Source organism: Mustela putorius, unplaced genomic scaffold (genome assembly GCF_011764305.1).
Source record: "Mustela putorius furo isolate JIRA1106 unplaced genomic scaffold, ASM1176430v1.1 tig00000561_pilon_pilon_pilon, whole genome shotgun sequence".
NCBI classification, from domain to species: Eukaryota; Metazoa; Chordata; class Mammalia; order Carnivora; family Mustelidae; genus Mustela; species Mustela putorius.
In genome coordinates this window covers 1,794,430-1,808,783 of record NW_025421415.1, presented here as the reverse complement: position 1 = coordinate 1,808,783, position 14,354 = coordinate 1,794,430, and the positions used below count along the sequence as shown (strand labels likewise).

The window sequence follows — 14,354 nt, the reverse complement described above, 5'->3', positions numbered from 1 at the left end:
GGGAATCCCACAGGGTAAGAAGAAACTAAGAAAATAATACATTTATGGTAATGGTGCAGAAGTGGCCGGAAAGCTTTCTAATAGTGCCATAACGGTTGCAGATATCCCTGAACACTGAGCCAGACACCTGCTGTCATAACATACAACACTTAGAAACGTGTAAAGGTGTACAGACACACATACCATCCAGTTTGTGTTATGGAACCAAATATAACTTGTTCTATTAACTCTTCCAAGGATATGAATTGGGGTCATAAAAAATGTTTACAATTCAGGCACCCTTGCCTCTAAGTCCTTTTCAAATACCTCTGTTACACAGGACTGAAAGGTCCACAGACTACAAAGTTCTATAAAAAATATTTGGTTACATACTCAAATTACCTCTAAAACTTAATGGTGAGAAAAACACAAGAACTTACAAGATTTAATCAAAAACTGACTTTTAGAATTCAAATCAAGAAAGAATAAAATCCAGAGCAGAGATCCAATAGACTATATATATACATATTCACTAAAAAAAATGTAAATCTGGTCAAACATAATGGAAAATTATTCAAGTAGAAATATGTGGAGAAAAAAATCAAAATTTTTAAAGGAAATTCTAAATTGAAATGGATGGAGATAACATTTATTATCTCAATTACTTTGAACCAGCATTTAAATTACCTTAAGCTAGCATTTTAAAAGAAATAAAAGACTTCATTAACCTTCCCCTTTCTACAATTCACATAAAAGATGAAAATTGAGGGGGCATGGGAGGGCAAGGTAAGGTATTCTAAGGGAACAGAGAATGGGGGGGAATGAACACTTCAAAAAAATAAAGGACAGCTTTAAATTTTTAGAAATATCCAGAAAATTGAGGGGAGTATTTAATAAATACTTGTTCTTGAAATTATTTTCTCCATCTGATTTTCTAGAAACAAAATATACCATTGTAACAGCTGGGGTCATGTTCATTTGACCAATTAATCAGAAAGTATATTCTGAGTACTAAAGATAAAAAATTTCCTATCTAGTCAACTGACTGAAGTTTAAAGAAGGAAAAAAAAAAATCAATGAAAATGAAAAGTTATAAAAGTGTTCTACTGCTTACAACATTAAAAAAAAAAAAGTCTGGTCTTATTACTGAAAAATCGAGTTTAACACATATTTCAAATAATACAGTTTGTTTCTCTAACCTGTTGTATGACTTACTTTAATACTGTTGCGTGTACTTGCAAAAATGAACAAAGGCAAAACTGTAGTATCCCTGGTGGTCTTTCCAGACCATGTTAATTTTGCTTTTTGGTTAAATACAAAGGAAGAGAATTATGGAGAGTTCAGAAACAAGTTTTTCAGTAGGATATGAAGTCATGCCATGAGTTCCAAAAAAGGGTTAGTTGTATAAATCTGGGAAATAATCACTCATGCAAAAATCAGAAAATACCTGTACCGAGCCACCATGTCTGTCTGCTGCAAGGTGAGCTCTCAAATGGTGGGGATTTGCCTGCTGGGAGTCCCAAGCTGCCCTGTGGTCTGCCGACTGCCATTTATTTAATGCATGTGGCATGCATGGAAGAAGAAAAACCCAATATGTTAAACATCTCATCCTTATAATATAGAAAACAAACGTATAAAAGGAAATTCAAAATATCCTTGCTATTCTGAGTCACAGATGCAGTTGACATTGCATACTGGATGTGGAGAGGTTTTTGTCACATGGATACCATTAGGTAATGATCAACCACAGAAATAAAACAGAACCATAGAATTGAGAAGTGAAAGGGCTTTAAATATGATACGGTCCAGCTTCCAATTTTATAAATGAAGTTAACGAAGAACCAGGGAGGTAAAAATTAAGTGCCCAGGAAAGCATTCCAAATAAATCACCGAAGTACTAAAATGCCATCCACTATATTATCTTATGGTAGATGTCCCCCTTGGTTTTCTGATGAGGAACTACTTCTAGCAAAGGTTTAAAAAAAAAAGTCTTCAAACAGCTGTACTTAGATCCTAGAAAACTTTCCTCTCTTGCTTAGGACCAGGTTTCTGATTGAGAGGTTAATATGAGAAAACAGAAGAGTTCTTTAAGAAGTGACAAGTGCTATACAGAACACTATGAGGATATAACGAGAAATTTTTTTTAAAGTGATAATCCTACTTTATATGAATCCCTTTGCTTCCCTGACCTCTTTTTATCTGGTTCAAATTAAGGAGCCCATTCCCATGATAGGCTGATAGTTCTTGATGCTTTTACATGACTTGGCAAACTGGCATGACAATAACCACAGAAAATAATCTACCGGCAGAATTAGCAGTAGCTGCTTAACAGGGGTCAGTTTTTGTGGACAGCACTAATAAAAAGATCAGGAAGGAATATAATATTTAAGATTCTTTTACATGTTCGGTTTTGCATTAGCTGCTTTGTATGTGTTATCCCACTATGAGATAGACAGTATCATCCTCACTCCAATGATAAAGAGACTGAGACTTTAAACACTTGACTAAGGTCAAAGACACTGCAAGAAGTACAGCAGGGATTCTAACTCAAGAGCCAACTGCTCTGCCAGTAGTACTAACTAGCTCATTAAAACAATGACATATGTTTATAGTCTTTGGTGCTCTTTTCTTTCTTTTTCAACCGAAGTCATGAAAAACTTGCCAAAAAAAACTTGCCACAAAGTGCCAAGTATATTGGCCCCTAAGGAGCTTGAGCCCATCAGCAGCCAGAGCAGGCCTATGGGAGAAGAGATGTTAAGTCCAAATAGGCACAGTGAATAAATGTTCTGGCCCTAAGCCTCCCAAATTAAACTGTACAACGCAAAATTACACCAGAAGTCTGAAGAGGCATGAGGTCTATCATCAAAGCAATCACAACAGTTCTAGGTCTTTTCGTTAAACCCTCCATGTTCAAAACCAGAATTTAGCAGCTGTGTAGCTTAAACTAAGGTAAATTCAAAGAGATTAAATCTGAAGAGGATGAAAGAATGAAAATGATGCTAAAATGGAGACGAACACCTAAATACTGCCTAGAACAACAGGTAACATTTAAGGGTCACGGACTTCTTTAAGAAGACAGGAACAGCTCTCCAGCCTCCCTTCAGAAACAAAAGTTACATGCATCGAACTCCTTCTCTGAAATGTCAGGAGATTCTGAACTTCACCCACCAGCTGTACAGCAAAAACTGTTTAACTGGGGACACTGCAACATTTCAGTCATTTAACTAAATGTTCTTTTGCAATTGTCAATTTTGAGTTTCTCACACACCTGAAATGTTTACTGCTTCAATGATGTTTAGGAAAAGTTGAGATATACAACTTTTCTATTATGATGACAGTGCACATATCCAGGACTCAAATTTAATACATAAGCTACCCTAAAGGGTTTCCTGAAAAAACCACACAATGAAAAACAAAAATCGACTCCCTATATTTAGTGCAACAAGGACTACATAAATAAAACATGGTTCCCACCTTAATGGAGCTCACCATCTAGCTAGGAAGACAAGTCAAAACACACAGGAAGTTCAACTTGAAGACATCTGAATTATAACTGAACTCAAAATTAAGAGAAAAGTTTCACTTATTACAACACCTAACAGCTCAAGAGGACATCTCCAGAGAACATGAATTACTGATCATCATCCAATTGAGAAATTAATTCTGATTTATAAGACACAAACTCCAAGTCTTCACTTGGAGCCATTTCTTTCTATATGCAGCATCTTACCAGAATACTCAAATTATCAACTGATACTAATTTATATCTGAAGAAATTTGTATTTAAGATCCTTTATTGTCCCAATTTTATAAGGCAAAATTCTAAAACTACTCTGTTTTAATTGGCTGTACTTTAAAGCATAATATTATTAAACATCCCCTAAATGGAGCATTTTATTTTGCTATGATTTTTATTGTGTTGTGTTCTTTCCTTTGATTTTTAGCTCGTTTTTAACTCACTTGAATTCCAGTGGGATAAAAAATGTAAGAGTAAGAAAAGATAGCACATTATCCTTCCCCAGAAAGAGTTAAAACTGGAAATTCTAAAGACACTATTTAACTCCCAATTAGCAAAATGTTTTATGTCAAAGATGGATTAAATCAAGCTTCTTTTTACAAAAAAGAGAAAAGCAAGACCACCACTCAAAAATTTCAACAGCTTTCAATTATCTTACCCAAGAAATACAAACTCTTCACTCCCTATCTGCCAGGCTTTCCTGGAACCTAGTCTCTGATCAATGCAAACTAAAATACTCACTATTCCTCAAACAAACTACATTTTTAAACTTCTCCTTCCTATTACATTGTTCACTCTCCCTCAAATGCCCTTTTTCTTTCATCCGCCTTTTAAAAACACCATTCATTCTTCACGCTCATCTCAAAAGCCACCTTCTGCTTACAATCTTTACAGATCCCCATACTCAAATAACCTTCATGGCAGTTTACTAATATGTTCCATGTGACAGAGGTTACATTGTTTGGTAATACAGTTACTTGTGAGTTTACTGCAATAATCATAACAGTAACACCAGCCATGAGACCTGAGATTTACTGAATGCTTATAGGAATTAACAAGCATTTTTGTGTTTCACAGATGAGAGAACTAAGGCTTTGAAAGTTGGAGTCCAAGATCAAGTTATACCCAGATGTGTCTGATTCCAGAGAATGAGTGAGCTCTTAGCCATTCATTACAAAATAATTTCCTATAGGTTATGTTGTTTTCCTTCCTTGTGCATTTCTGCGATATGCAGAATAGTAGCTTTCAAATAGGAGAAACTCAACAAATAATTTACTGAGCTAAATTAGACTGCAGTTAGAAAGATCAACTGCTATCATAATTTACTCCAACAAGATATCCAAACACTTCCACTCTCATAGAGTATCAAATATTGCTGTCATACTAATTTATACCACTAATTTAAAAATTTATCATTAAAAATTTCATGTGATTTTAAACTAGTGAAGAGTGAACCTGGGGGGGAAACAGTTCATTTGTTGCATATCTGTGCATTTTCAATCCTTATTATGCATGTGTATATCATCTTTATCTACTGAAGGAAAAAAGATGTATTTCAATCCTTCAATATGTATCTATATGTGTGGATATGTGCTCACATACACACATCCACATGGGCACACCTATAAGGCTATCATGTGGGCATGGTAAAAAACCAAATTTATTTTTACGCTGTCAAAAGGTAATACAGAAGCAAATCAAGATATTTCATATCTGAAAGAGCAGCAAACCTGGTTTTTGGATTGTTGCATCTTATCTCTGTGCTGATGTGCTTCTCTGTTTGATGACAGAGCAGGATCTTGCTGAACCGCACCCACTGGAGTTGGCTATAATACAGAATGAGCATCAATAGTAAGACTATTGCAGAAGGGTTACTCACAAGTATTGAGTTGCTTCGTGGAATCAAAGAAATAATAAAAGACACCAAAAGTAAAGACACCTTAGAAAATGGGATCATTCTCGAAATATGTCACTAAAAATAAGAAGTTAAAACAAGAGAACATAGCTACATTTTACACTGTTTTCAAAAAACGTTTAAAGGCTCTCTAATGCTGTCTTTACTTTCAGGTTATTTTTTCATATCAGAAGAATAAAAGTGTATTCATGTATGTCTCTCATTTTCAAAGCCAATGCATAAACAGAACAAATCATTTTAAGAAAATAAGAAAATTATTTTTAAAGTAAGCTAATAAAATGGTTTGTCGTCAATATTTTTACCCAGGTGAGACACATAGTGAATTCAACTTTGGATCTAAGAAAAATGTAGATTAAACACTTAAATAAGCCAATTATTCAAAAATACCTGAATCTGAGAGTTTCATAGTTCCAAATATGGACAAAAATTGGCCAACAGCAAGCCACAATTAAAGTTTTGTAAGACATTCTTAGTTATCAAAAAAAAAAAAATAGTGAGAATAAATATTTTAAAAGTTGTCCCTTCAAAGAAAGAATTTCATGATGTGTCCCTTCAAGTGATAAGCACCAATCCTACAGTTACAGTTAAGACTAAACTTTTTTTAAGTTACGAAAACTTAGAACAGTTTTGAAAACCAAAAACATGCTGTAATTTTTAAGTACCAGTCTATTTAAGACTTCAGCTAAATAAAACTGCTAGTATAATTAAAACCTATAATTTAGAATTACAAATTTTTTGAGAAATGGCTGAAATAAACAAAATACAAGACTAACTGATCTTTTAAAATAACAAGATATTATCCAAAAAAAAAAAAATTAAATTCGACAGTAAGAAATAAATCAGGAACGAAAAGTTGAAAGTAACTCATTACTTTAAAAAGCAAGGAGTCCAAATATGGGGTTTCTATAAAATTCAACGAATAATTTTAGTATTATGCTACCTAAAATGCCCAGGAAGATGAAATAAAATGAATTCTTTAAAAAAATTATTTGTGGGCACCTGGGTGGCTCAGTGGGTTAACCATCTGCCTTCGGCTCGGGTCATGGTCTCAGGGTCCTGGGATGGAGTCCCACATCGGGCTCTCTGCTCAGCAGGGAGCCTGCTTCCCCCTCTCTCTCTGCCTGCCTCTCTGCCTACTTGTGATCTCTCTCTCTGTCTCTGTCTCTCTCTCTCTCTCTCTCTGTTAAATAAATAAATAAAATCTTCTAAAAAAGCTATTTGTACTCAACTCTTTTCACTGAAGAAGCTGTACTGTGGGGGGGAAGTTACTACAAATAATCCTTCGTGTACTCACCAACTGTTTACCAATCCAGTCATACTCATAATCAAACATATATCCTTTTCGATCAAACAAGTCAGTAAAAAGCTTTCTTAGGTAGTCATAGTCTGGTTTTTCAAAAAAATCTAGCCTTCTTACATAACGAAGATATGTTGCCATTTCTTCTAGAAAGGAATAAAAAGTATTCTGATTATACTTTCCTATATATTCATTAATAATAAAATTATTTAAATGTCAAAAAACAGTGTTACAAAAATATGAAAAAGCAACAAAATCCTACTAAAATTTAAAATTTAAGGAATTTAATCACAATGAAATTAAAAAGGAGAAGAGAAGGGAAGGAAAATATAGGGTCAAAGGAGAAATGAGAGGTTTTACTTAACAAATTCCTCTGCTTCATTTCATTAGGAAAAGCTAAAATTATTTTACATTGTTATTATGAGTAAAAACCTTGGATAGTACTAAAAACTGAATTAGAAACTTAACACATAATTACCTAAACACAAGCACCACACTCTGCTCATAAACTTAAATATTTCTTTAAAATACTGATGGGAATTGATTTATATATGAAAGCATCCACACTAGCATGATGGATTTCTTCTACCATCAGGCACATTCAACTAACTGACCAACAGAGGATTCAAATTCCTAACTTGAGCCATGAGCAGAATGTTAACCAAACAAAGCTAAGCGATCTCAGAAATAAAACCACAGCAGAGTTTAATTTTTCATTTAATTTATGGTCATACAACAATTATTTGATAACATATAAATTTCTCTGTGCCACTGTAATTCCCAAATGTATTAGAGGTAAGTATTTTTCTTAAAAAGCCTCTTTCCTAAAGGAAAATAAAGAAAAAGCCATAAAAATCAACACACAATATGGTGAGCAATCAGTAAAACAGGGTTTTACCATCAGGATACAGAAAAATCAACTGTAGTGAGAGATGGAAAGTTACTCTAGGGTGTTTTTCTGATCCAATTCACTGACAGTGGCCAGTGAGAACAGAATCAGGCACAGCCCAACAGGCAATGAGAATGGCATCCAATGACCTTCTTCACAGGGTGACTCTCACTATTCTACAATCTAGCTAATTACCTGGCTAAGTGACTCTGACACCCCCATTTTATCCGGCAGAAATGTGTATACGCTTTATAATAACACAGAGCCAGTCTGTCTACACCTACACTGCTAGTGTCAACCAAAATCTTTGTTAATTTCCAGTTCTAGATGTTAGAGCAAAGACAAAAAATATGCAATTAAAGTCTATTGTCCCCGAATAACGAAAGCAAACTTGAAGGGCTCCCTGAGATTATACTACCTGCTAATACTCCAGCACTGATGCCAGCACTGGACAAGAGGACGCGTGAATATTGAAGTGAGGCATGATCTCAGTCTTGGACCTTCCAGATTGGTTCACTTATTACTTACCATCATTAGCAACACATTATTCTTACTCCTTAACTGATTTAGGAATCAAGAAAATTTTTGTTGGCTTAATCTGAGTTGCCAAAACTCTGCATGGAAGTAAAACTATTTTTATAAAGCTCCCCAATGTAACATTAGCCTGCCAGTACTAAGGTTTGTAAAATCTTAATGTACTTTGAAAACTAAATCATGTATCACACACCTTTTTTGAGTCTGACAATGAGACTCAAATGACTAACAGTATGCACCAAAACTTTACAGCTGCATATCTCAGCAAGTATTTTAACTTATTAGAAGTATGTCATTGGTATTTTAGCTGATATCACTATCAACACTATCAAAAAATGGGATTTTCTTCTATTAATTCCATCTGAACAGAGCAAATATACGAACTGTCCCTGTGGTCTATGCATCAAAGGCTGACATCTTTTAAATCATACTTTGAACTCGTTTCTTCTAAGCATAAAAACCAGTCATTACAAAGTTGAGCAATGGAAGTTAACTGCTGTGGTTTTCTGTGTATAAGCACATGTTATTCATTACCTGGAAAATTTTCACATAACACTTCTATCGGTGTGGCTCGTTTTGTATCTCCAATTTTCTGATACCTCTCTTTTAATGTATCAGCCTAAAACAGAAAAGAAAAAAAGTCCTGAGAAGCTGGTGATGTTAAAATTAACTATTTGGAAGAAAGACCCCTGACATATTAACAATTTATGAAATTCAAAAGGAAACACAAAAACAATTACCTTTAAACCTTGCCAAGGAAGACTGCCTCTCAGAAAATACATGAACATATGACCTAAAGCTTCTAAGTCATCTCTTCTACTTTGTTCTGAAATATAAGAGAAACATCAATTTCACTTTGCTCTCCCAGTTAAGGATTTAAGAATGGAGAACTGACTCTTTTGTTACATATACATTAATTCCCAAAGTTCAGTATATAAACATAAACTATCTAGTGCTTACAAGCAACGAATCATGACCAGTTAAACAATGTTTTTAACATTAAAATTACTGTGCATCATTAAAATATGCCGCTACATTTTGGGGGGTCTTTTTGTTTGGTTGGTTTTTTTAAGATTCCACTGGGCACTCATTGCTCTCTTTATATATCTATCCACAGAAGTATAAAGCAAGTCAGAAAGGTTCCATGATCAAATACAGATTCACTGTGTACCATAGCTCCATCGTGAAGACACAGGATATAACATATTAAAGGTTAAAAAAAAAAACCCAGAGATAAAAATGATTCACTTCATTTAACTCTGAATCTCCTGAGCTTATATGAGCACAAAACATCCATCCTATATACTCTCTATTAATATTAAATGCAATTAGATTTTATGTAATATATTCTTTAAAACACTTGTATTTGACCCATCCCAACATTAATAACCCCCTCTGCCACCACCAAAAAAAAAGCTGCTAGAACAAACTGCCATTTTCAAATTGCTAGTGCTGTTTTAGTAACAAAATGTTGCACAGCACCTAACTGAGTGACAATCACAAAGGAAGACTCGAAAAGATACTTATATTTGCTAAGTGAAAATTTTTTTCCAATTTTTTTGTCACTGAAGTTAAATGCTTAAGATTCCTTACTATTTTAAAATAATACAAAAACTCTAACAATAAGAGGAAAAAATAGTACTTTAATTATAAATGTGTAAGATGTTTTATCCAAATGAGTCATCATCATGCTACCTAAGCAGTACTGAATGCTTTTGAAAAAGCAAACTTTTCAAAGCTTGGCTCTGAACTAGCGTGAACAGGACAGAAACGGTTTTAATTTCTACTATTTAATCTCATTCCACAACAGTCTTCTATAACACTTGCTACAGTGTGTGTGTGTGTGTGTGTGTAATTATTATCTAGTCTTTATCTCTCCTCCCACCAGACGGCAGATTACAGGACAGCAGATGTCACTTGGCTCATTATCCTCAGGACCAAGTATAATTGCTGCCACAGAGAAGGCACTCAACACAGACTACTTAAATAGAAAAATGAACATCTGAAAACACATCATACTAGATATGTGTCCCTTTCCTACAAGGAAACAAAGATATCCAGAAGAAAATGCATCACATTGTTAGTAATTAGGGTTATGAGATTGGAGGATTAGACAGGACATTCCACCTTCTCATTTCATATATTCAAACTGCAGCATAATGGCAAATTTTTCTCTTCTGCTTCAATTTTCTATCATAACAATGTAAGCATATGCTATTAAAAACAGAAAACTTTCAAAATAAATAAAATAGACTCAAGGTCTTTTTAAAGCCATTTTTTAAAAAGTGGGGATGTGAATAATATGAGAAAGATGAGTAATGTTTTACATATACAATTTGACCATATTAGATCCTGGGACCCTCAGGAATAAAGAGTCATGCAAAGAAAAAAATATACATATTTCTGAACTCCCACTGAGAATCAGAATCACCTCTGAAACTTTTAAATGCCTCAAATGAGTGACTGATTCCTTGAGTATGACATGACCTAGAAGAACACGCATTTTAAAAAGCTTAACAGATGATTCTGAAATACAGCACTAAAGTGATAAACACTAAAAAAAAGAAACTCTTTTCATTGACGTATACTTTACACATAATAAAATACATCCTTTGTAAGGGTACAGCTTGAAAAATGTTAACAATGTACACCTTAGTACCACCACAATCGACAACTATTTCCAACACTCCAAAAAGTTTCCTTATGCCCATTGCCAGCTATCCTTCCCTCCTCTGGCCTCAAAACAACCACTTATCTGCTTTCTGTCAGGCTACATTAAATCTGATTTTTTTATAGAGTTTCATATGAAAAGCATCGTATAACATGGACCCTTGGGTCCAAATTCATTCACTCAACATAATCTTTTTATGTTGTTGTGTACATTGGTAGTTCATTACTTTTTATTCCTGAGTAGTATGCTACAATATACTTATATATTCACCAGTTGCCAGGTCATGAGTAACTTCCAGTTTGGGGCTATTGTGAATAAAGCTTTTACGAACATTCTTGTATGAGTGTCTTTGTGTGGACATATGTTTCCATTTCTCCTGTGTAAAGTTTTAGGAGGAGGATTACTACTTCATATGGAAACTGTAGATTTTGCTTTTTAAGATACTTCTACACTGTTTTCCAAAGGGATTGTGTCATTTTCTATCTCCACCAGCAACATCTGAGAATTCAATTATACATCGAACTTGTATCCAGCAACCTTGCTAAAACTCACGTACTGGTTGGTGTATTGCCCATTCCCCATTTAGCATGGTCACTCTTTTATACTTCAGCCCTGCTAGTGGCTGTGAGGTGTTAGCTCACTGCGATTTAATTTGAATTTCACCAGTGACTGATATTTTTGAACACTGTTTCAACTGTGTTACTACTTATTCAAACATCATTTTGTGACGTTTTACTCATTTTTTAAAACTATACTATGTCTCTTGCTAAAAAGTTGTAAGGGTTGTTTGTGTATTCTGGATGTAAGTAATTATCAGATGTAAGTTTTGCAAACATGTAGCTTGCTTTGTTTTCTTAACAGTATCTTTCAAAGAACAGAAGTTCACATTTTGATGAAGCCCAACTTAACAGGGTTTTATTGTTTGCTTATGCTTTTTTATGTCCTATCTGAAAATCTCTGACTAGTCTAAGGTTGCAAAGATTTTCTACTTTTTCTTTAAGAAATTCTACCATGTGGGTTCTTAAATTTAAATCTAGGATTCATTTGAGATAATTTTTCTTTTTGCTCCATGTAGGATAAGGGTTTAAACTCATTTTCTTCAATACCGATATCTCGTTATTATCATATAGTTTCTTTAAATATTATGCTCTCCACCCTTGATTTAACTTTGAACCCTTCTCAAAAACCAATTGAGATTTGAGTAGGGGTCCATTTCAGGACTCTGTAATGTGACCCATTTATCTATGTCTAGGCCAATAAATACCACCAAATATAAGACGAAAGGGAAGAGTAAAGATAAGTGAGGAAACCAATGATGACAAAAAAGATAATCAATTGAGAAAACCACAAAGTCAAAAGCTGGTTACATGAAAAACTCAGTAAGACTGTATCACTAGGCTGGAAGACAGAAAACACAAATTACTAGCATCAGGAGCAACCAGGAGGCACCAGGACAGATCCTACAGATATCAAAAGAATGGTAAAAGAGTATTATGAACAAATATCATGCCAGTAAATTCAACAACTCGAATAAACAAATGTCTTAAAAGATAAATTACAAAGATGTGAACAGTTCTACGCCAATTAAAGAAATTTAATTTATAATCTAAAATCTTCCCAAAATATAACCAAAGGCCCAGATGGCATCACTGCTGAATTCTATTAAACAGTTACGGAATAGGGGCGCCTGGGTGGCTCAGTGGGTTAAGCCGCTGCCTTCGGCTCGGGTCATGATCTCAGGGTCCTGGGATCGAGTCCCACATCGGGCTCTCTGCTCAGCAGGGGGCCTGCTTCCCTTCCTCTCTCTGTGATCTCTTCCCTTCCTCTCTCCTACTGTGATCTCTCTCTGTCAAATAAATAAATAAAATCTTTAAAAAAATAAATAAAAAATAAATAAAAAACCAGTTACGGAATAATACTAGCTCTACACAAACTCTTTCAGGAAGCAGAAGGGCATCTTTCCAAACTCTTTTCATTAATGATGTTACCAGTCAAAGGCATTTTACAAGCAAAGGAAAATACAGGAAATGTCTCTCATCAATACAGTCGCAAAATCCTTCAAAAGTTAATACACAATGACTAGTTCATCCCATGAATTTAAGGTTGGTTTAACTTTCAAAAACCAACTATGTCATTCACCATGCCAATAAAATATATAAATCATATGATCACCTCAAAAGATACAGAAAAAGTACCTAATAAAACATAACATGCATTTATGATATTAAAACTCATTAAATAAGCAATAGGAAAAAAACTTCATTCTGACAAGGGACTTCTATGAAAAATCTGTAACATAATTCTTGCATGGCCATAATTCTTACTCCTACAATCAAGAACAAACAAGGATGTTCACTTTCACATTATCTATTCAGTGTTTATGCTAGAAGCCTTGTTAGTACCAACAAAAAACAACAAAAAAAAAGAAAGAAAGAAAAAATTAAAAGGTATTCAGATTGGAAATAAAGAAGTGAAACTAGTTTTTTCTGCAGGCCATATGACTATATAGGTGGAAAATCCAAAGTAATCTCCCCCCCCACCAAAAAAACCTATTAGAACTAGTACATGAGTTTTAGCAAGGTTACAGAATACAAGTTGAATATATAAAAATAAATTGTATTTCTATGAAAGCAATCAACAACTGGAAAACAGATTTAAAAAGCAGTACCATATGAAATACATATGAAATATGAAATAAGAAGCATATGAAATACTGTAAAGATAATTTTAAAAGACTGAATGATTTGCAAATACTGACCCCTCCCAAGTAGCATTCTTTGTTAAGGAGAGGAACACAGTATAAAAGGCAATTTCCCTTTAAATTCAAGGTGTGGGGCCTTAGTTACCAGAGTGCCAACAAGCCCTGATCATAAGGTAATCTTGCCTATATGACAGTCTCAGAAAGCAGTATTAGTCTCAAAACCTACACAGTATTTAAAACTTCAAGTCATAAATATAACCTAATATAATAAACCTCTTCTGTAACTCAGCCTGAAATGTTCCTTACCCTCGTAATTCTTTTCTTTGTCTTCTTTCCTCAACTGACAAATCTGGAAGTAAATTTCACCATGTAGTGAGTAACAGAAGTCAAACACAGTAACTAAAGAATACCTTCTCAGGTCTTTAACAGATCTGTTTCATAGGGGTAAAAAAAAATTTCCCAAAGGTAATATGGCCCTTATTAGGCCCTGTTCACATTTTATAAAGCACTTAACTACAAAGGCCTGTTTGAAAATGGATATTTCCCTGGAAGCCAAGAATCCTCATTATAGGAACCCTTACTATGAGCAACGAAGAAATGAGAAAGTGATGATTTACTTTACAACAGGTATCATTAAAGAATCTTCTAAAGTAAGTTTTCCAATAAGTTTAAAAGTTATGTAAAGAGTCAATTAAAATTTTGCTATTTAAGAATATATGTATCACACAAAATACACAGAATCAGCACATATTGAGAGCCTACTATGGGTCAATGTGTGATACTGTGTGACAGTATGTGATGTGACAATGTGTGATGACTGTTTAAAATTCTACCTACACTTAAAGCAGCAG

The 14,354-nt window shown here is 34.2% G+C and overlaps 1 protein-coding gene across 6 annotated transcripts in view; it reads right to left on the bottom strand.

Annotated features, from left to right (window-relative positions):
- The window catches only part of CSNK1G3 (casein kinase 1 gamma 3), a 111,355-nt gene that overhangs the window by 21,832 nt on the left and 75,169 nt on the right, over positions 1 to 14,354 (bottom strand). For 2 of the 6 annotated variants that reach the window (XM_045081421.1, XM_045081423.1), the window contains exons 7-11: positions 8,872 to 8,957; positions 8,666 to 8,750; positions 6,706 to 6,854; positions 5,227 to 5,322; positions 1,427 to 1,522 (exon numbers count right to left, since the gene is read on the bottom strand). In XM_045081421.1, coding sequence (XP_044937356.1) covers positions 1,427 to 1,522; positions 5,227 to 5,322; positions 6,706 to 6,854; positions 8,666 to 8,750; positions 8,872 to 8,957 — 512 coding nt within the window. The remainder of the gene's footprint in view (positions 1 to 1,426; positions 1,523 to 5,226; positions 5,323 to 6,705; positions 6,855 to 8,665; positions 8,751 to 8,871; positions 8,958 to 14,354) is intronic. The other 4 variants (XM_045081424.1, XM_045081427.1, XM_045081422.1 and 1 more) reach the window with 3 other exon arrangements.